Genomic DNA, 23347 nt, shown 5'->3' with positions numbered 1-23347 from the left:
CAGTTCCCTTAAATGTTATTTTGAGTAGATCTAACAGCTCTTATTACAAGTGTATTATTTATTACACTTTTTTTTAAACGGTTAAAAATTCGTGGCGCAATTTATTGTCAAATATCTCCTCAACTATCGAACATAGGTTCTACAATTTTTGCACAATGACTTGTATCAATTTGTCTTAACAGATCAACATTTTTGAAAACACATCCATGCTAGATGTATTCTAAAAAAAAAAAATCCTCAACAATAAATACAAATAAAAATTCTAAGTGGATGGTTTCTACAGTTTTAAATCATTACAGCTCGGGCAATAATATTGCTTTTAATAGCAAGTCGTCATGATTTTTTCTAATCGGGACATTATGCTTATTGAACACATGTTTTGAGAACCATTGGTGCAGAAAAAACGTGTTCTCTATAAAAAATAATTTCTTGCAACAAGTTTTGCCACTAAAAATATTGTTTTAAACCCAAGTTGTTTGGGAAAAATGTGATTTAGTTGAGAAAAATGTATACAAATTGCTGTCCAAAGTATGGATGACATTGAAACACCAGTTAAAGAGATATTTGAGAAAAATTAACTGTTACCCCTCAAATTTTTGACCGCACTATTAGGCTGGCACACATGCACGTACGCACGCACACAGTGAGAGAGACAGAGAGACGGTATCTAGACATACAGACAGACAGACTGTATGCGGTGTTCACCCTCAAAGGAGTAATGAAGCCGAGTAAGACAACATTTCTAAGTCCAGCAGGTCGGGGCTACTCTGGATACATTTCGCCGGGCAATCGGCCTCCCTCCCCGAGTGATAGTTCATGCTCGCCGTGTGAAATTATTACACTGGGAGCTTGCCGAAAATTTCGAACATGCTTTAAATAGTTTTCGCCAAGCGAAAAATAAGTCGCCGAGTCAATAACTCGCTCGGGGAGTGTCAGTAATGGATCCCTTTACTTCAGCTACAAAGGGTTCTACTTCGTAGTCCTCTTTGCACTTGTGGATGCTAATTACAACTTCATCTATGTCAATGATGGTGCCTCTGGAGCAGGGTCTGATAGTGATGTTTTTGCAGAAAGGGATTTGAAAGAACTTCTGGAATGTGGTCCTTCAGGAAACAGAACTGGTCCAAGATCCACGTCTCCCTGGCAGTCAGCATCTTCTTCCCCGTCCCAGAAAGGTCCTTTTTCTTCAGCTTGCCAAACTCATGGAGTCAAACCAGGTCTTCAACTCTACTACAGTCTTCCCCATGGACTTGGCCTTCTCCCCCCATTAGGGTATTCTTCCTCTGCGTATCTCTGTATCCCTTCAGGGTCTTGTTGAAGAAGACCTCCTGCTCCCTGTACCAGTCGACGAGGTTTTCTTCATCATCAGCTGTGAGCTGCAGCCTGTCTCGACTGGTCTTCTTGGCCTGGCTTGAAGGAGATGTTACAGATCTGGCTGGAGAGGAGACAGCAGACTGCACTGAAGAGTGCTCAGGGGATGCCACCACCAGAGATGCAGATCACAACCTCAGTGCTTTCTTGTCGTATCTCCATTTTTTAACGGTGAAAGTGTGACATCTTCTTCAGCTCACTCTTTGTTATGAACTGTTTTCACTGTTATTAAAACTGGAGATACGACAAGAAAGCACTGGGGTCGCGAGATCTTGGAGTAGAAGACATCCTCGGCTCTTCTTCAGAAGCAGCTGTAGCAGCACTGGGAGCAGCTGTAGCAGAAGTATCCAGAAGAAGCGCGACGGTCGCCGTGTCACGGCGCATGTTCGTCGTGTCAACTCTTGCACGCCGTGCTTGAGTAACTCAAGACCCCCGTGCAAGATTTTTACACGGCAAGCAATAATTTAACCCGCAGAGTAGGCTACGAAATTTAACTCGGCTTCCGTTCAGATCTCGTTGGCGTGTCACTGTCACTCTGCAACGTATGCAACTTTGCACGCCGAGCTATTTCTGACACTCCTCGAGTTTTCCACGTGCAAGTTATTGACTGGGCGACTCATTTTTAGCTCGGCGAAAATTTTAAGTATGTTAATGTTAGAACATTATTTCGGCAAGCTTCCCGTGTAATAATTTCACACGGCGAGCATGAACTATCACTCGGGGAGGGAGGCGGATTGCTCGGCGAAATGCATCCAGAGCAGCCCCGAGCTGCTGGACTTAGAAATGTTGTCTTACTCGGCTTAATTCCTCCTGTATGTGTTTTAGTTTTAGTAAGAGTTTTACGGCACTTGCAATACAATAAGGTCATGTAAGTGCCGAAGATTAGAGGTGTTACAAGAAAGTAACAAACATAAAACAGAAGGAGGAGAGATCAGGACGATAGACGTTTGATAGGAAAGAAGGAGCTAACCACACCAGAGCACCCGCCAATCACCCACTCCTGTATGTGTGAACATCGCATAACCGCTACACCAGACAGACAGACAGGGGGAGGGGGGAGGAGAAACACGCACACACACACACAGAGGGGGGGGGGAGGGGAGGGAGAGAGAGAGAGAGAGAGAGAGAGAGAGAGAGAGAGAGAGAGAGAGAGAGAGAGAGAGAGAGAGAGAGAGAGTTAAGTTTCAGAAACAATTTTTACGGCATTTGCAGAAACCATAAGTTCATATAAGTGCTGAAGATAAGAGGTGTTACAAGAGCGTAACAAACACACAAAAAGGGAGGATAGATCAGCACAACAGATATTTGATAGGATAGAACGAGCAAACCACGTCAGAGTAGAACACCCGCCAACCACCACAGTTAGTTTTTAAATTTGGGTAAAGAGAAGCGCATCAACACAACAACAGTCATAATAATAGATATAGTGCAGGGAAGAAGTTAAACAGAAACAAATGAGGGAAAGAAAAGACAAACAAGTGGCGCCCTCCAAAGACCCCAGAAAAAGATAGAGCGATAGAGACAGGGAAAGAGGAAACGGCTGCAAAACAACCGCAATAATAATATTCACCAAAAATAAAAAGCAAACGACAAAGAGTGGTAAGTTTAGCCTGAGAACTTTAATGAGGAAACACATCGAGGCAATGGACACGGTGAGATGTGGGACAGGGCTATGTGGACATACAACAAGATTACCAAAATGTTCTATGAATCATCAATGAGTGCACAGAGAAAAGAGCTTCACTGACAATTTCTACAGAGGCTATGATAAAACAAAAGGTACAAACAAACACCCTCACATCTGCTCAGACCAGGAGTGATTCAAAACAAAGGACTCAAACTCAAACCAACGCATGTTTAGCTCATGGTCTGAGCTTTAGGGAAAAATGGTGACCCTTCCAATAAATTAACTAATGAATAGACAGAAATGTGAAGATATACCAATTTCAAAAGTCGAGAACATTCAAATACCACAACACAACAGAGCTTTCAAAAACAAAACAAAAAGTTTGAAAGATGTAGAACATAAGCGGGGATATCAGAAAACAGTCCAACTCGTAAGTCTTGTCCTTGCCTAAATCTGAAAGCTTAGCATTATTGTGTGGCTATTAAAATGTGCTCAGTTTTTAGTAAGGATTTACTGAGCTCGCAACAGCATACGGTCATAAAGCGCCAAGGGGTGGATGTCAACAGAGAAGTCTAAGCTGTGAATCAGGCTTCTCTGCTCACCTCTCTAGCCTTTACAGCACAAAGTCTGCTTCAACTATCAAGGTACCCCGGAAATAGCAGCGGACAAGAGAGTGATAAACATACAAAAGAAGTAGAGGAAAATGACGATAGTAAAGATGAGGAAAGAAAAAGCAGCAGTTCCCCCCCTATGTTCTTCCGGCACAGTATAATAAATCAGTCCCTTTACAATAGTACTGTGCATAAGAACAAGACAATATCCCCCCTTTGGGAATGGCCTGAAGACACTTCAGTCAGTAGCATTGCCCTGGGGTGGGTGGGTGGGTGGGGGGGGGGGAACATAAAATGTGTTTAAAAAACACAATTTGTTGAAGTTGTCAAGAATCACTTAATGACATCTATCTATTACATCAAAATTAATTGAAAACTTCAATTTTTCAGTGGATTTTCATTTGTTAAAAGATGTAACTGCACTGAATTCAAACTTTTCAATTACGACAAAGTCACAGAGATAACACTATTAAAGTGAAAAGGTCTCACAGTGAAATGCAAGACATTATTTGAAGATTATATTACAATTTGTCTTCTTTTTTTCTTCTTCTTTTTTTTAGAGTTTTACGACACTTGCAACTCAATAAGGTCATATAAGTACCGAAGATTAGAGGTGTTACAAGGGAGTAACAAACACAAAAAAGAAGGAGGGGAGATAAAGAAGATAGATGTTTGAAAGGAAAGAAAAAGCAAACCACACCAGAGCACCCGCCAACCAGCCACAATTTGTCTTCATCATCAAAGAACTTCCAGCAGTAGCCAAGACATTTGCCTGCTCTTCTAACCTCTGGAGTAGTCTAAAAAAAAAGACAAATTAAAAAACAATTCATTAACAAGACCCAAAAATGTGACTTATCACAAGACGGACAGACACAGGAAACTGTTTGGTCTGACTACTCAAGGTAATGAGGAGGTAGATAAGTTTCTTGACATTCTTTTGTACATCTGCAGAAGGCAGAGCTGCACGTAAAGGAACAGCAATAAAAATAGTTTTTGCTCTTTTCCAAACAAATGTACATAATAAGGTATGTACTGACAAAACAGCTATGTCTTCTTGGACAAAATCCCAAGACGCAGGCATATTGTAAGCTCATCGTGAGAAAAAAAGTTATGCAAATTTGAAGTAGTAGTTACACAAAACAACAAGTATCTACAAAATGTTTTTGTCATTTATACTAAGGTAAGAAGTAAGTGAGGTATTTTAAGAAAAGTATTATTAATTCAGAAAAAAAAACCCAAAACGTTGGGAAACCCACACATAGTTCGGTGCCAAAAGACTTGAAGCTTTGTTTTGTTAAATTTTTATTAGAGTATTACAACACTTGCAGAATTTTCAAACAGTTTGCAGGTTTGAAGGAAAAAACTGTAATAAAAAATATATAAAGTTTGAAAAAAAAGACAAAAACTTATCTTTTAATGCTGACCAACTAAGTGAGAGAAAAGTAGACCTACCAGTAGCATCCTCCAACAACCAGCAAACCAAAGGTACGATATACAAAAGAAAAATAAGAGACACAGAACAAACTTCAGATGTAACTGGACCAAACACGCTCAAGGTGAAGCAATCATGAGGAAAATAAATACCACCCAACAGACTATTCAAAGGAACCATGTGCCTGAAGCAAGATGCCACTGAGCATGACCAGAAGAAAAGTTCTGTCACAAAAATCTGAAAAACAACATTTTTTTATTTAGTAGAAGTCTTACGGCCCTTGCAACTGCATAAGGTCATATGAGCGCCAAGGGGTGGATCAGAGAAGTCTTTACAAGGAATTAGACTTACTCTGCTCACCTCTCTAGCTTTAACAGCACAAAGTCTGTTTTGACTTTCAAGGTACCCCGGAAATAACGGGTCACACATACAAAAGAAGTAGAGGAAAATGACGATAGTAAGGATTAGGAAAGAAAAAGCAGCAGTTCCCTCTTGTAGTTCAGGCAGTTATGAGCAGGACATTGTTGATTCAGCCCATTTACCATTCTACTGTGCATAAGAACGAGAAATGTCCCCCCTTTGGGAATGGCCTAAAGACACTTCAGTCAGTGGCACTGCCCAGGGGAGGGGGGGGAGAGAGACAGATAACAGACTGGACTTAATGGACAAATACGAAAGCAGGCAGACCAGTATATAGCCCTTATCTACAATCGACAGAATAAAGGGAGGACCAACACAGAGATAGACAGATGTCTCGTCTCTTTTGCTTTTTTAAACCGGACTTTTATATTGAGAATCATTATAACTGTTCTGTTGTTAACATGTAGTTAAAGATTAAAGCCCTCCTGAACACAAAGTAAATTGTTTTTAATTTCATCCCAAGACCACAAGCTGCCTGAAGATATTCTATGAACTTTTTATGAAGGAAAAGGAAACCCCCCGTGAGACAGACCAAATTCATAACCAGCTGCTTTTGTATCCAGAAATATCCATATATAGACAGGACAGATGTTGGCGATGATCAGTCCAGGTTATATTTTAGTTAGCATTTTATGGCACTCACTACACAATTTGGTTATACAAGTGCAGAAGATAAGAGGTGTTACAAGCAAGTAACAAACAATATAGAAAGAGGAGAGATAAGGTCGATGGACGTTTGATAAGAAAGAAGGGGCAAGCCAGACCAGTGCACCTGCCAACCATCCACTCGGTCAAGGTGTCTAAAACAATTCAGAATAACTTCACTACTGAAAAGAAGCAGACAGAGCAGACTACATCAATGCACCCACTGACCACTAGCTGGCAGGACAGACATACAGAGTATCTGCCTAATGAAGACTACACAATCGAGCACAATACATGTTGGCATCAAAATGGAGCAAAGACATGGAATCCAAGCAACAGCCAATGGCATGGTAATGCCCATGTTTCACCACCAACATATCAGCACAAGACCTTCAGACTTTGACAACAGGAAAAACGTTACAGACTAGAACATTTTCATTAAATCATGGTCATAGTTGGAAAGAGACCAACAATACACCAGAGTAGACACGACCCCTTGGCAGAGAAAAAAACCGCAAAACCATCTGTACAAACAGTGCACATATACAACACACTGCACACACGACACAAAACGAACAAAAGAACTTTAATGTGACAAGTTTGAGGGGGAATCCTTGTCCTGATTATCTTATAAAGAAAAGTGACCAAAGACAAAACGGCAATGATGATGATACTTTCCTAGGGGATTTAGACTTCACTTATTATGACTGCATGCTCCAATTCCCAACATGCATCTCATGATGCAGCATTTGGAGATGTTCTTTCAAAACTCTGTACACTTTAAATAAAGGTAGAAACTAAACAAGTTTTCTGTTTGTACTCCTAATCATCTAAATAATGTGAACCTAAAGAAGTTACACTCTAATGAGAAGTGTTATTTTACTGCTAGGATATGAAATTGGTATTATGTCCACCAAAACTTGTGATGCTCTACTAGAACACAAGAACAGAATCTATTTAAGATACATAAGCAAAGACAAAATTAATAAATATAATTGTTTTTAAAAAATTTGCACAGTCTAAAAGATGCAGTTTGGGGAGAAATTGCAAAACTTTTGTTGTAAAAACATGCCAATGCTCATTTTAATATAGCCCTCTTGCAAGTCTACCCCCCAATGGAAATACTGCTGATCAGATATGCTGATAAGGCTGATGTGGTATGCCAAGCAAAGTCTCAATGAGTTAAGTCCTTCTTACTCAATAATCAGATGGATCATTGGTTCATTTTTTTTCCTTCTATAGGAAGACAACCAGAGGAAGAACAGCCATCACTGAATCTTGATATTCAGCACAGGCTACAAAAATCCCACAATAATATGCACACATATTCGTCAATAAATATTTATTTTTTTAAAAGTAAAACAAGCTGGATGAGTCATTGGAGTGACAAATATAACATAAAAAATAAAAGATGTGAACATTGACAGTATAGGAATAAAAAGTCAGATGTTCTGGCACAGAAGAGATGAAAACAGAGAATTAAACAAATGTACAGTTGATGCTGAAGCTCTGTGGTGTTGGGTATAAGCACCTATAAAGTTTTAAAGGAATCATTGCACCATTGAAAGGCTTAACAGAGCTAATGTCCTCATCAAATGAATGAGAAACAAGAATGACCAAGTAATTTCAGAGCAAGAAAATTTCCTCTCCTGCTAATCATTTTCTTTTTCTTTTTTCTGGAATCATTTAAAAAATAAACCAATATTGGCAAAAATGACCCCCTGGTGCAGTCTTATACAACACCAGTAGCTTCTAAACCACATCCACATCACAAACGCAATGGACTTGAGTGCATTCATTGAGTGGAATCAGTTCAACTTTCAACTTTCCTTTCTAAACATCTTGAATAGGGTGCATTTCAGATTAACAAAGGACAAAGCTCTAAAATGAAAAACCTGTAAGAAGGTACAACGAGCCCTCTAAAGGCTAAGTAGCACAAAACTATATGTAGAAACATTCACATGAAAAACATGTACTTTGAGTAAGACAAGTAAAAAAAAAAAAGTTAAATTATTACATGTAAAAACAGCAACAACAACAAAAAACCAACAAAAAACCAAACCCCAAACAAATAGCATAATTAGTACCATTGCTCGAGCAATTGGGAATAACACCTAAAAAAATTACCCCGGAAACTAGAGACCTACTTCTATGTTCAGATGAAGAGGTTCGAGACATGATGTATGTGTGTGAGAGTGAATAGATACTTACCATGGCAAGTCGATAAATTAATTAAAACATCAGTTAGAACTGACCATTTATAATACGGGGGCTCATTATTATTCACGTTAAAACTTTTTCGAACAATTCACAAAAATGGAAACATGGGGTTCAAGTCATCGATGGAAGTAACAAAATACTTGCTTCAGAAACATTTTACTAGAAATATATATATAGATATAATATATAAATATGTATTTTTATCATAGTTCTCCAGGCTTCTCATTACTGTACATCAGTCAGCGTAGTAGTTCTCAGGAATGTCCACCCTGACTACCTGTTGTTGTCTTTTTTTTTCTTTTTACTATACAGACAAGCTATACTTTTTCTTTTTTGATTTCTATACAACAAGAGCAAATGATGTGAAGTTGGACCTTACTTCAGGACTGTGTATGCAAGATGGGAAATTCATGGACGAGATGGCAGGAGGATAACTCAAGAGCTTGGGAGGTCAAGATCTCCGAGGTAAGAGACAATGATGATGTCGACAAGACACAAATCACAACAGGTTAATTTTTGTTACATCATTCACAGAGAAATTTAACCCAGAAAATTAAAGAAGAATACATCCAACAAGCCCATACCCATTACAGCCCTCATTACCAATACTACCTTCTTGTATATCAACATCTACAATGGACTTAACAATGGCATAACAATTGTTATCAAAATATTTTGACTATACTATACTGAACTGGGGAGAGGGGTGGGGGGTGTTCAGATGATATACGTCACAGAGAAAACCCAATAGCAACTACTGACTGTTAAACTTTCATGCTGCTTTAAACGGCGTGATAAGCCCTTTACAAGAGACAACAATTATTTAAATCTATAATGAAAAAGTAAGCCTCTAATAGAGAAATGTCTCTGCCAATCAATGATATACTTCGTGCTGTTGTCGTTGCTCTTACAAGCCTTGTCCCTATGGACTTTTACCCTTCGGTGTAAAGTAACTAAAAGCAGTAAATTTACTCATTACTATGAACAAATCAAGTTCTGTACACATGCTCGAAGATAAGAACAAAGATGAAGTATTAAGTATGGACGACGATGGGTGCTTCGAGCTGAAATCCAATGATAGACTATACACGAAGTATGACATATGATACCGCAAAATGATGGAAAAGTCTTCAGTCATGGTTTATATAGTTCAAGTGAATTTGTACACTATGATATCTGTGAGATCATGAATACTCCAAATGAAGAGCCTACACTGACTTTACGGCTGCATTCATTATTCATAAAATGACAATATGTAAAGTTTGATTTCCATCAAAGTCAGAGAACGTATGTTACAACTCATTAGAATGACATAACAAGCTATTTTAACCTGTACAGAGTCATTTATTTCTGGACAAAGAAAACAACAGACAAACTCCTTTGAGCTTTGCGTAATAACAAAAAAATCCCCTTCTAAAAATATCAACAAGACACCACTATCTGGTTCTCTCCAGACACAGGAAACCATCTGGACATTTACTAATGTCTGCTATTACACTCTTTGCACCAAGAAGCACAGGAACCAGACCAGTAGCTATTCACACTCCACTCATATCTTAGACCACAGCAACTTTGCTCACCATTTTTGTGAACAAGTCACACTGTTTTATCTGAGTCACCTACAACACCATTTTACATTAAGCACAGGGGAAAATGACACACTTTCAAAATGACTGACTTTGTGTCAAATAGGATTACATTCAAACTGTAGAATCCAGTTAAACTGTCTAATTAGAAGTAATATACCCAATTTTTCAGGTAGAAACCATATGTTGCACAACTGTTAACTAAACATGGAACATAAACGTGTTGAGAAGATAACTGATGAAAAAGGTATGTCTCTTAACAGATGAACTTGACTGACTGGGTTATCTAGTAAACTTCTGACATACTACAATAATGAGCTTCCATCAAACAAACACCTCCACACTGCACAAAACAGTTTTCTTTTTACAAAATTTATAGATGACAGCTGATGAACATGCCTGATCAAGTTCCAAAAGATCTTCTGATAAAACCCCCATATAATTTGTCTACACACTTCACACTTTACAAAAAATTGTTTTAAAACTGAAACATAATATCGACATCAACTGTATTACAGAACACATACTCCTAGACAGACCGAATCTCTGTAGAGTTTTCCTGAAACAAAAGTACCATTTATTTGGCAAGCTATAAATCATAAAGCCAGTACCAAAACAGTTTAGCTTTAATGCCTTTTTCGCACTATTGCGAGGAGACGTAACAAAAACGTCGATGAAACTTGCTGTTGGTTCTAAGGGGAGGCAAAGTGCCACAGGAATGATTGGAGAGAATTCAGAAAAAAAACCCCAATAAAACTTTGGAGCTTTTTATCCAAAACCAGTCTATGTTTTTTGGCAGGTTTCTCTGCAACACCTCTTCTTTATTTTGGACCATTCATCTATTTCTCCATCATCCACAATCCATCATAATTACTCTTAAGGAACTTTTATTTCATTTAACAAATCAATAAAGCTAGTTATTTTGAAATCATGCATTTCTTTCATCTGCATAGCTCCTTTCAAACATTTTATTAAGAAATTTCAGACCTCCTTAACAAATTTTGAAACTTTCACATCCCGGAATTTCCTGCTGAGAATCTGTGACAAAGCAAGACAAAGCTGAAACACTCAACCCTAGACTTCTTAACACTATCCATCCAGTAACCATAGCCCAATAAAAAATACATTGCACTTATATTATGGAGAGATAAATTAAAGAACCCTACAGTACATCAAAGTGCCAATTTTATAAAGATGAAGGAAAAAAAGCCCTCTTCATGATGTGAAATGGAAAGGAAAAAAAAATCGCAGACACAGACGCCGAAAAAAAAATCTTGATGAAATGAAAATAATAAAATCCCTGATTTCTACACCAAAACTTAGAGGTGTGTGTGGGGGGGTGGGGACGGTCACTGTACAGGTGTCAACGCAATGTTACTACAGTTTCAAGTGCGTAAAGTCAGAAACTGGTGAGAAAAAAGACAGCGACACATCAAACACTCAGAACCAAGACACAGTACACACCACCAATTTCTATGCTACTATCCAGTGTAAACAACAATATATTGATTTAGTATATAAATATATATGCAATATGTAATGTACTGTTATGAAAAGGATGATCATTATTAAGCATACACACATGTATACTCACATAAATAAATAATCAAAGAGAAAAATGCAAAGTTCAGAGAAATTTTTTTTTTCTACTTTTCTTTTTTTCAGATCAATAGATATGTCCCTGTGTTCAACAGACTAGATTAACCTTTGTATCTTTACTGCTATGGGAAATACAAAAGAATGACTTAGTAGGGTAAGATCAAAGCGATAGTGCTTGGATTCCTCTTGTGAAAAGGACAAAACCAGAAGTAGCTTGCTGACAACTACCACGTTTGAAATAGAGCTAGCTACTTAACTAAATTCTACTCTAGCATGAAATAAAACAAACCACTTAAAATTACTTCTACCTTTCCAAAATTACAAATCCACCAGGAATTCTCAGCAAGCCAATGGAAGCCAATAAATATTTATCTGATACCAAAGTACAGCAAAAAAAGAAACAAAAATATGTGACATTATGACAAAGCCTGAATTAACCAACAGCTTTCGGTGACACACTAGATACAACTGTCAATCAAAAGCTTACTTTATATTTATATATATTTTAAAAAACATAACTTTGTGGTAAAATACATTATGCATCTCAATGGCACACAATAATTTTCCCCTTCTGTACTTCCTGAATCATTTTCAGCATTCAACCCAAAAGTGAGAAAAAACATTCAACAACTACGCTCTCAAAATTGACAATATTCTTAGCAACTCAACAAGCAGGTTTCCTAAAGTTGTTATGAATGATGGGACACAGAAATATGGGGGGGGGGGGCAAAGTGGAGTAAATCTCACTCTGTCGTCTGGCCCAACAACACTGGAGCACATAATTCAACCCTCAGCTTTGTCTCATACCTCCTGAGAAAAATAAAACTAACCCATTCTGTGTAATTCAAGCTCTATTCATTTACAAATCTGAATTTACAAAGCAATCGGCTGAGACAGGCCTGGAGCACATAAATAAATAAATGACATCAGTGTTCCCCCAGTCTGAGGGGGCTGATGTACTGCTGAAGAGAAGCTACATAAAAACAAATTTTTGTTCTTAACAGCACTTCCATGCCTTTTTAATCATTTTTTTGGGAGTTTTAGTCAAATAAAAATTAAATAAATACTAAAAGTGCAAAAACCCTGGATTTTTAAAATAGCGATTCTTTGTCTTAAATATGCAAACCATTTCTCCTCAAAAAGTATTTATTGTGAACAAACATTTTGAATGCTTCAGTAAAATAAAAGCCAAATTCAGAAGAAATGAGCAAGACATCTTTATATTACAATGAAATCAGCTTTATCTTTCACTAACAGATCACTTCACGAGTAAGCATAAATCTATATAAAGTAGATACTGTTGTAGCTTCTTAACTTTCATCCGTCCGCAGTAAAAGCATGATAAAATTAAATCACTATATTTTATCTTTTCAGTTCTTTGAAAAAGAGTTAAAAAGTTGGATGACCAACAGAATCTAAAACGTCCATTCATGAAGGTCACAGCAAACTAAGGTTCCTACGTGTTATCTTTGACATTAGCCCCCCCCCCAAATTAAAAAAAAAATTGACCTTATTTTTTATCTACACCCCATTTAATGAACACCTATGAAACACGACTCAACAGACAGGAGACGTCTAGACAGTTATAAGATGAAACCTGCAGGCTTACACTAAAATGTAGGGGCAGAGTGGTGTCGCTTTCTCAAGATGTGCAATTTGTAGGCTAAGTTACTGTAAATCATTTATCTTAGTAACCCTAATATAGGGCCCAAATAGAGAAACTTTTTTATTACTGAATCAGGATATTGGAAAAATAATTTTATTCGGTCGCAGGTCTGCAGAAGTGCTATGCAATGTTACAAGGTCATAGGTAAATGAATGAGCTGGAAATTTTTTAACTCACAGACACATACGAAAGTGAACAAGCCATAACAAATGTCCAAGCATAGACCTCACAAAAAGCAACCAATTTTCAGTGCTTTTCTCTCTAGCCTGAGCAGTACCTTATTAAACGTATTCACAACTAGCACCTCTGTAAACTGTCCAAACACCATTCTGTGAGATGTATAAAATTGTACCTCAATTTACAATTGCAGTGCGCAGTAAATGATTTTTTAAAAACATTTTTAGGAAAAAGCCCAAAATCTTTAGTCTAAATCAAAGTCCCAATCTTCAGAACTGAGACAGCAACTCAAACAACTGCCCGAATCAACCAAAAAACTACACACAAATCAGCTACATCAGTTTCCACCATCCATGCAATAAAACCGAAGAAAACTGATACACTTTTAACTCTTTTTTTTTTTTGGTTTTGTTTTTTACCCTCACACATGTGATCATGTATAGTTTGTCATCTCAGAGGACATTATTGTTGACGTACTATGAGTTGGGTCTCGGTTATCATTATTTACCACTATGGATTGTATTCAATCAGCAAAGACTTTCCTAATACACAATACCAAAAGATCGCATTCCATTTGTCTAAAACAACTCCACATGTTATACAGCTCCTGCAAAAGCCTCTACCTTAGTGTAATAAAAAAAATTCCACTAAAAGCATTAAATGTAAGGTCACTTCATATGGCACTGACAAAGATACCATTCATAATCCTGGATAAGGACAAAAAGAGTCTATCTAAGCAAATTCATTATGTAAACCATGACGGACAAAATTGGATACAATTCCCAGTGGTATACTCACACAAAATGGAAGAAAAAAATTATGGGACTCCTTTTCGTTTGAAAATTTTGCCTCCAAATGAACTGTTAATTGTAAGTCAAGAAGGCAGCGTGCTGGTATGTAACAGTGCATTTTGAATTTTTAGCAAGGAAATAATGATTAAACAATTTTGTTTATGGTTCAAACTATAGGAGAAATAGTCTCTGAAACACTTTATATTTATTAATGATAACAGATGTATAAAAGTTCATGAAAACTAACGTTTCAAAGGAATGAATAAATAAATAACGGTACAGACTTAATCACCCCCATTAGTATGTCATTTGAATACCAAAAAGAAGTGACGCATATTTCAATTTAAAAAACACCCATTCCTCCGCAGCCATTTGATGTAATCAACCTTTAAATCTCTGTTGGAGAACAACATGTAATAACATAATCAACACAATGCAATGAATTTTTCATTAGATGAATAAATTAGAGTAGGGCACAATGACAATGTTTCTCAGTTCAATAAATAATCTAAATATTTCCAGTGACATGTGAGCACCTACAAGTTGGGTAGCATCATACACTGCCACTGGCCAGTCCATTGACAATTCTCTGCCATAGATCTTTGCGACACGATTTAGATCGGCGCAGACTCTGCAGTAGCTCATTGAACTGGACTATACCTCCTGGGGCCAAGTAGAAAGCGTTGCGTGCATTGCAGACAATGCTGACAAACTCGTCATAGTCGGCATTGTTGATGTGATGGATGCGCTGGAGGGCACACTGAATAAACCTGTAGCAAAATAAAAAGGTAAAGACCCAGTCACTTCACAGGCTATTTAGATTTAGTTAAGGTGTAGTCAGAGTTTTACAGAACCTAACAACACAATTCGGCCATTAAGAGCCAAAGATTAGAGGCATTTTTAAGAGAGAAAAGCAAACCCAAAAAATAAAGGTGAGATAAGGATAACACATGTTTGATAGACAAGAAGTAGCACACCACATTAGAGCACACTCACATTCACTAATTGTACACACAAAAAAACTTCCATGATCACAGCACAAAAGGGTCAAACAAGTAGTTCACTACACCTATATTTTTGACATACTGTAGACCTGCATGTGAGCCTCAACTAGATTGTCTGAAAATTTTGCGCCCCCCGCCCCCCCCCAAAAAAAAAGCCTATGTGGGTGTCATAAGGAAGGACATCCGAGTAACGAGCGGCCACCCCAACAAACACTTGATAAAGAAGAGACAACCCTAACCCTACCCCCAAAAAGAACCTGCAACAGGCCTCATGTAAAAAGGCCAAAACAAGTCCTAAATTTAAAAACAAATTAAAATTAAAAAACCACACTCAAAAACAAACAAGGAGCATATAATCTAGATCTAGATTCTAGATCTATATGGCTTACATCTACATTGCTATAGGGTTTGATACAATAACACAATAGAATTGGAATATCATATATGAATACTCCATATAGTTCTAGATCTAGCAATCTAAATAAATCTAGATCTAGATCTAGATCTTGTAGAACAAGTGAATAGGAATAGGCCTTGAACTAGAAATCCGCATCCGATTCCAAACAGAGGGACTCAGCTGAGTAGTGATGGGCCGATACCACAATTTAGGTATCGATGTCGATACCTAGTACTTTTTCAAGGTATCGATACCAATACCTCGATACCTAATGCTATTGGTAACATACGCCTGGGGTAATAAGTAAAGACAAAAATACAACTGTACTTTTCCAAGTATTTAGGTAATCGTGTCTAGACAAGTTGTGACTATTTAGCTGAGACTCAAACAAAAATTATTTGTAAGAGAGAGAGAGAGAGAGAGAGAGAGAGAGAGAGAGAGAGAGAAAGAGAGAAAGAGAGAGAGAGAGAGAGAGAGAGAGAGAGAGAGAGAGAGAGAGAGAGAGAAATACCCAAATATGAGAATAAAAACAAAAATTAAGTGAAGTATGGGAGGAAAGTCAACTTTACAGAAAATGTTAGTATTTGAAAATAAAAACACAAGAGTTCTAAAAAGGCAATTCCATTTACCAGATTTTTAGCAACTTTAAATTAAACAAATGAGGATAAATCAGGGTTGTCAGTGAAGATTTTGCAAAATCACTAGATACATTTCATGAAAAACTTCTCTCTTTTTGTTAAAAAATCACTAGAATAATTTAAAACGCTTGCCCCCTACGAAAACTTATCAGTTTTGATAAACAAAAAATTCTCAAGGCCCAAGTCACTTGCTTTGGCAACCCTGGGATAAATAGCACATAGGTATCGATGTTTAGAGCAGGTATCGGTACCGATACCGATACCCATAGGTATCTAAGTATCGAGTACCTGGTATCGATACCTGCCCATCACTACAGCTGAGTCTAGATTCTAGATCTAAATAAATAAATAATTCACGCACCTGATGTAATGCTTATTTTTACCAATATTAATATTACAGCACAACCTATGATAGGGTTTGACACAATAGAATTGGAATATGAATCCTACATTGAGGTCTATAATGATCTATATAAATCTAGATCTAGATCTAGATCTAGATTCTATTAGAACAAGAGAGTCGGACTTGAATGAATCCTCACGATCTGAACAATTGAATTAGTCAACAAACGAAATTCAAAATGGCCGCTCGAGCACGAAACTGAAAGTACAGTAGGCCTAGATAATTTAAGTTGTCGTCCTTTTTCATATTCGCATTTCTACTTAGGTTCCGACAATTATGTCGGAAACGCCGACGTTGGCAGTCGGCGGTGCGCGCGTCGGCGGTCGGCGGTTGGCACGAAAACGAAAGTGCCGACGAAGCCAACGGGAGAAAAAGGGGTCGCTGGCTGTCGGCCAAGCCTCGCACACATTGACTGATACAGCTGGGCCTAGCGATAGCATCGGCCGGTTCGCGGGTCGGGTCGCGATTGTCGGATTTCAGACGATTGTCGGCAAACATGCAGGTCTAATACTGGCCTGTAGTACATTCAATAATTTTGACCCTATCAAAAATCTGTCTGAGTTTCCACGGTCAAAAGGTTACGGTGTTCGCTTTTCACTCAATAGGTTCTGGGTTTGAATCCAGACAGAGACAGCAAATTTTCTTCTCAAAATTTTCTCCTTTCATCTTCTTTCTTGCTCTCGAACAATGTTCTGTCGTCTGCTTTCGTCTCCATTTTTTGCCCTCACCTCCTTTGTCCCCTCCTCTGCGCTCCTGACTCTTTCTGCAGCCTTTCTACTGCTACTCCTTGGCTCCTTCTCACTGCTGTCTTTCAGCCACAACCCTGATCTTATGGTAGGCAAGATCGAACAACTAGCCTTCTCAGATAAGGGCGAAAAATCTCTGAGGTCCCGTGGGCACGTTGCGCACATTAAAGATCCTCTGGTGTTCCAAAATTGATAAAAGTAGGCTTCGGCTGCCACCCGTGCAAAATTCAAAATTTCTACACAACTGAAAATGTTCAATGTGTCCTACGCACTCATATGACCTTGTGCAGTTGCGAGCGCCAAAAAACTAATGAGTCACACTCACACACTTCACGCGTTTTAAACAGGGCATGATCACCAAAATTTGGAATTTAGTTATCTACAAAGAGGTAGCTGGTTTAACAACCTTATCATCAAAGCATCCATTTGTATATAAAGAGCTGACATCAGCCTTGTGAAGCCACACAAAACAGATTACATAAGGCAACTTAAACAAGAATCTATTCAAACAGTGACCTTAACATCAGACCAGTAATCCAGCTATGACGCCAGCATTTTGGCTCCTTTCAAAGAAGTTATAGATAATCTAAGCTTGCCACGAACCACATTTTTCATTTGAGATGCAGACCCTATTGGAAGGTAACAATTTTACACACCAATGACTATTTAAATTAGGAAACAACACTTTATTCTAGCCCTCACTCTTTGCCAGTCTTTGGTGATGCTGCCTTCCTCATCAACATTTTAGGTTCATTGTCAGTTCCAAAACCCATGACAGGGTATTCAACCTCCATTCTATCCAGATTTCAAAATAACAAAGAGGAGGTTGCAATTCGATTTTTGTTTACTTGATTGCAAAACGTACATCTGCAGACATTTCAGGAACAGGGACTCAGGGACTTTAACCATAGTTTATCAATAGCAAAACTTACATTTGCAGACATTTCTGGAACAGGGAGTTGAGTATATTGGACCTCAGCTGAGTGGGGACGTGTGTTGGGTTGTTACGAGCTAGGAACCGAGCTGCTTCCATTGCCAGGTCGTAGAGAATGAAGGGACTGACGACTGCATTCACAGCACTAGCACAGAACTGCTGCAGAAAAGTGGTTCCTGTCGAAATTACAGAAGAGATAACAATAATCTTAATGCAAATTTTGAATAATTTGAAAGCAACGCAATAATTCACTGAGAAGTACAGCAGGAGGGGAATTACAGTAGTCAGGCTAGAATATAAGAGATAGTGTCCTAAAATAACCTGTATATGATCTAAAACATCAAAAAGTTAAAACCTTACACAATCAAAACAGGTACTAATAAGAAAAGAAAGTCACTTTGACTTAATTACTCAAACTAATTCCAATAGACCAAACATTTTCAGACTCTTGACAAAAACAGAGCAGACTTGCTAATTCCCACCCCACTAACATGCTACCATAAGTAACTCAGCGGACTACAAATTTATAGCAGGATCTTCTCAGCCTTTCAGTTTTCTACCCATCTTACCCAGTTTGATAGCCACACTAGAGAGAAGCCACTTGACGTCTTCTCCGTACGGTGGGTTCCTCGCATACTTGGTCTGCGGACGGTCGTCGTGCACTCTTCGGGACAAGGTCTCCATGGCCAGCATGCCAGTTCTGAATGCAGCCATCAAGTAGTTCAGCTGCAACTGATTGTGGGTGCATGGCTGGACCTAGGAGCAGGACATAACATAGGGACCCAGCATTATTTCCATGTGGAAGAAAAAGTATCTAGTTTTCTCGGATAAGGGTGACAAATTTCAAGATTCAAAAACAATATATATAAGTATACACACAAAACCAAACACGGTTTATCCACAAATAGCGACAAACTGAAAGAAAATAAAATCCTTATTTTTTTATTTTTGTCTTTGTATGAAAACTATTGATTGGTCAAAATGCTCTCAAATCTAACCCAAAAAGAATTTTGAGGCTTACGTCTACGAAACATCCACTTGCAGTGCTCAAGAAACCCAAATCATCAATTCTCACATGCTTCAAAACAGCAAAACAGGATCAAGGGACACAAGAACGCACATGTGTCCACTGAAGGCCAGAGGGGCACTGCCCGAGTACTGTTTGCTTTCATTTATCATGCACATCAATAGGCCTACACACAGCGTATCGGCCGAGTCAAACAAGGACAGCCTTGGGCTTTTCCGTTTTTCTAGACTAGCATAGAACTCAGTGCGGTGTGCAGTGCAGCGTGCTGATCGACTGTTTCATCTTTTCTGTGTAATGGTTCAGCAGGTTAAACAGCTTACTAAATTTAAATTACTAAAGTTTCAGTAAGAGTGTTACGGCACCTGCAACACAATAAGGTCAAATAAGTGCCGAAGATTAGATATGCTAAAAGGGAGTAACTAACACAAAAAGGAGGAGGAAAGATAAAGACGACAGATGTTAGATAGGAAAGAAGGAGCAAACCACACAAGAGCACCCGCCAACCATCCACAAATTACTAAAGGGAAAGCACAATACATGCAATCTGCAGATCAAATTGCAGTTATTTAAAGAGGTAGATGAGAGCATTTTTTTTTCAACATCTAGAATTTTCTGCAAGCATGACATTTCCAACTCTACGTTGTCACAATCATCACTATTTGAGGTATCTATATTTGAATAACGAAGTTATATTTTTCAATTCTGGAAATGTTTTTAGTAGTTTAGAGAATACTCTATTTGGGTTCCCCATTAAAACGAACAAAATTAGTGCAACCATTTTACTAAATAGCAACAAAGTTTGTAACCACTCCACAAAATAGATCAAAAGAAGAGATTAGCGTTGTAATTCTGTTTCTTCATGCAAAAAGGAAAAATCCCACTGAAATTCAGGCAGAACTTGAAAGTGTTTATGGAGGGAATGCACAGAACAATTAAGGCTCATCAAACCACACCAATATCATATCACTTATCAACAAAAACTATATTCACTTCAAAATTGAATTTAAAAAAGCAAGTGTACTCAGGCACCACTGGTAGATCCTACTGCTTTCCTTTCCTTGTGTTGATTGTCCCTATCTTGCTTCCTCCCTGCACTAAATGGCCATTATTATGTCTATAGCTTATCGATTTAGCTGGATTGAGTAAAAACAAGCACATCCACACACTATGGCTAGGCCTATCATTTAGTGCAGGGAAAGCCCAAATCAGAAACAGAGGGAAAGTAAAAATGTAGGACCTACCAGTGGTGCCATACAACTACACATCTGAATGGCTTTTCTCAAACTAAAAAAATTAAAAGCAATAAATAAATGAGCAAAGGGATCAATGAAATCATGAAAATCATGGCCCACAAACTGTATACCTGTGGGACAGCCACAGTGGAATTCTGCACTGGGGAAGGATTGCCAGATGGTGGGCTGGTAGTGACCACCTCAACAGGGTGCATAGCATGCATGGCCGGGTGAGGCTGGCTAGAGAAAACCTGTAGGAATGAAAAACAAAAGTGACAGACATTTATTAGACATGTCTTTGTGTTGAGGCTTTTCTGCAATATTTGCATGTGATTCTCTTAAATTATTGGGAGTCTTGCGGCTTAAATAGTATATTGGTAAAAAGATACATTTCTGCATGGCTGTCTTCTTATTTTCTGTTGGCATTCCACTATTGGATCTCACAAGCTGACTTCAGTCAGTGAAGAACACAACTTGTCTTTAAGTCTTTGATCTATTAGATGACGATAATAATGATAATAAATCAATATCATTTATACTGTCCATTTCCATCTTCTTAAAAATGTTCAATGCCCTTAAAAGTCAAAGATACAGTTTTGAAATTACTTGATAAAGAAAAAAATGTTATGTATATATTTGTTTTTGTTTTGGTAAGTGTTTTACCGTGCTTGCAACTGCATTAGGTCATATGAGCGTGTGGGACACATTTAACTTTTTTTTTTTCAGTGTGGAAGGAATTTTGAATTTTGCCCTGTTGGCCACCGAAGCCTACCTTCATGGAATTTTGTTAGGACCACTAAGTGATCTTTAATGTGCGCAACTAGCACATGGGACCTCCGAGATTTTTCGCTCTTATCCGAGGTTAGGTGTTAGATCTTACCTACCATAAGATCAGGGGTGTGGCTGAAAGACAGCAGTAAGAAGGAACCAAGGAGTAGCAGCAGAAAGGCCACAGAAAAAGTCAGGAGCACAGAGGAGGGGGCAAGGGGGAGGGGGAAGTGCTTCCAACAGCTGAAGATGAAAAATAAGGAAAATTCTGCCGGGGGTCTGGGGCCGCAAAAACCCCCAGCAGGGTCCAGGGACAACGTCCCGGTGGGGGTTCAGGGGCGAAAAAATTGAAATGTAATGCTTTTAGAGGTTTAAAAACAGCATTTGGGAGCCTGTTTGAAGAGAACACCAACAACCCATAACACCTATATTTTTTTTCATCAATATTATTGCTCAAACTCACTCAAAATAAAGTAATAACTTGAATGGTTCAAGTAGACGTATCAGTGTGAGAGTTGTAAAAACTGAGGGAGGGCAAGATGCAGTGACACTGAAAATCTGCCAATCTTGAACAGAAAGCTAAAATATAGTAATAATTTACTATCACTATTACCCATCCAATGAAACCCAAACACTTTAGCTCAAAAGCAAGGCTTACAAGGTATGGCGGAGCCCGATTCCACACAAGGCCTGCACCAAAGTACACTTTGCAGAGAGCTCTAATCAAAATTCTAAAACCTGTTATCACCTTCAGCACCCCCTCGTGTATCTTTTAAAAAAAAAAATCAATAATAATATTTCCCAAAGCTCAGACTTTGAATGAACTTTGGCGACCCCAACAACCGCCGGTACTCACACTCACATGATGCTGTAGCATGTGACGTGAACGCACGCAGATAAACTGTCACAATGATGAGCCCGACAAGCTGTAAATCGGACGCCGCTTGTATTTTCTTTTCTTTTCTTTATGTTACAAGTGACAAATATTAATTTTTTGTCTGCGTGGCGAAACAGCGTTTATAATGCATAACCTGCATGTCACATGTTGCGGTATCAGGCTATCACCCGCAAATTTCTGGGTGGTAACGAAAGCAAAAGTATATCTTGATTATCCCGATTGAATCTCAGTGTCAACACTTCTGCCTGCAACCATAGCCGCCTGTTCGCGTGAAACTGAAACGTACTCTTGGACCGGGAACAGCCAAACGAACATCACAATCGCGACCGGCAAAATGAATTTACTGACATTTCCGATTAGGTTTTCAAATATTCTAGAACTTTAAGTATTTTCCAGGGTCTTAACCGGGGCAATTCACAGATTTCCTCATACTCCCGGGTCCGGCAGGTTCCTATAACAGTAACCTATTGCCGACAGAATGACCGTAAATATCATAAATGCAAGACGATACAATGGGGAGTGCAAATCCTTTGCCGGGAATTTCGGTAGCCCTACGCTACCGCACTTTTTTACCGATGGAGTTGATAATGATTGGGGAGCAAGTACGGAATTGTCAAAAAGTACTGATTTCCGTAAAAATACGGAAGATTGGAAGCACTTGGGGGGCGCGGCGGTGCAAGAAAGCGGAGATGAAAGCAGACGACAGACAATGGTAAGAGAGCAGGAAAGGGGGTGAAAGAAAAAATTTTCGACAAGAAAACTGTCCATCGCTGTCAGGTTTCGAACCAGTATGTATATATACAATGGTGTAAAAAACACAAAACACTTGAATATATATTCATCTGATTATCATGTTAAAGCCTTGGACTATCAACTCATACAATATATAAATTTAAAGGTAAAAAAAATTCTGCATGGTTTGACATATCAATTTTACATCTATGATAAAAGTCATCTTAGATTCAGTCACTCAAAAGTAAGCTTTAAAAATCAGCCATGACAAATTTTGGTGAAATCATAAAAACTCAAAAATGTGTTTGTGCTTGTTTTAGGGTGCGTAAGCAATGGCAGAATGGAAATGTATTGCTTCTCAAATGAAAAGAAATTTGTATATCTACAATGAAAAATGAAGTTTTATGAAGATAATTTCATACA

At 38.3% G+C, this 23347-nt stretch overlaps 1 protein-coding gene across 1 annotated transcript in view; it reads right to left on the bottom strand.

Annotated features, from left to right (window-relative positions):
• Positions 1-8624: 8624 nt before the first annotated feature.
• The window catches only part of LOC101863583 (zinc finger SWIM domain-containing protein 8), a gene marked incomplete in the record, with an annotated part of 75033 nt that continues 60310 nt past the window's right edge, over positions 8625-23347 (bottom strand). Inside the window, 4 exon segments of the mRNA XM_035969596.1 lie at positions 8625-14915; positions 18266-18443; positions 18837-19023; positions 20658-20777. Coding sequence (XP_035825489.1) covers positions 14699-14915; positions 18266-18443; positions 18837-19023; positions 20658-20777 — 702 coding nt within the window.

The sequence above is a fragment of the Aplysia californica genome, unplaced genomic scaffold, assembly GCF_000002075.1.
Source record: "Aplysia californica isolate F4 #8 unplaced genomic scaffold, AplCal3.0 scaffold00161, whole genome shotgun sequence".
In the NCBI taxonomy this organism is placed as follows: Eukaryota; Metazoa; Mollusca; class Gastropoda; order Aplysiida; family Aplysiidae; genus Aplysia; species Aplysia californica.
Note: the sequence above shows the minus strand (reverse complement) of the source record. Positions and strands in the feature narration are given on the sequence as shown.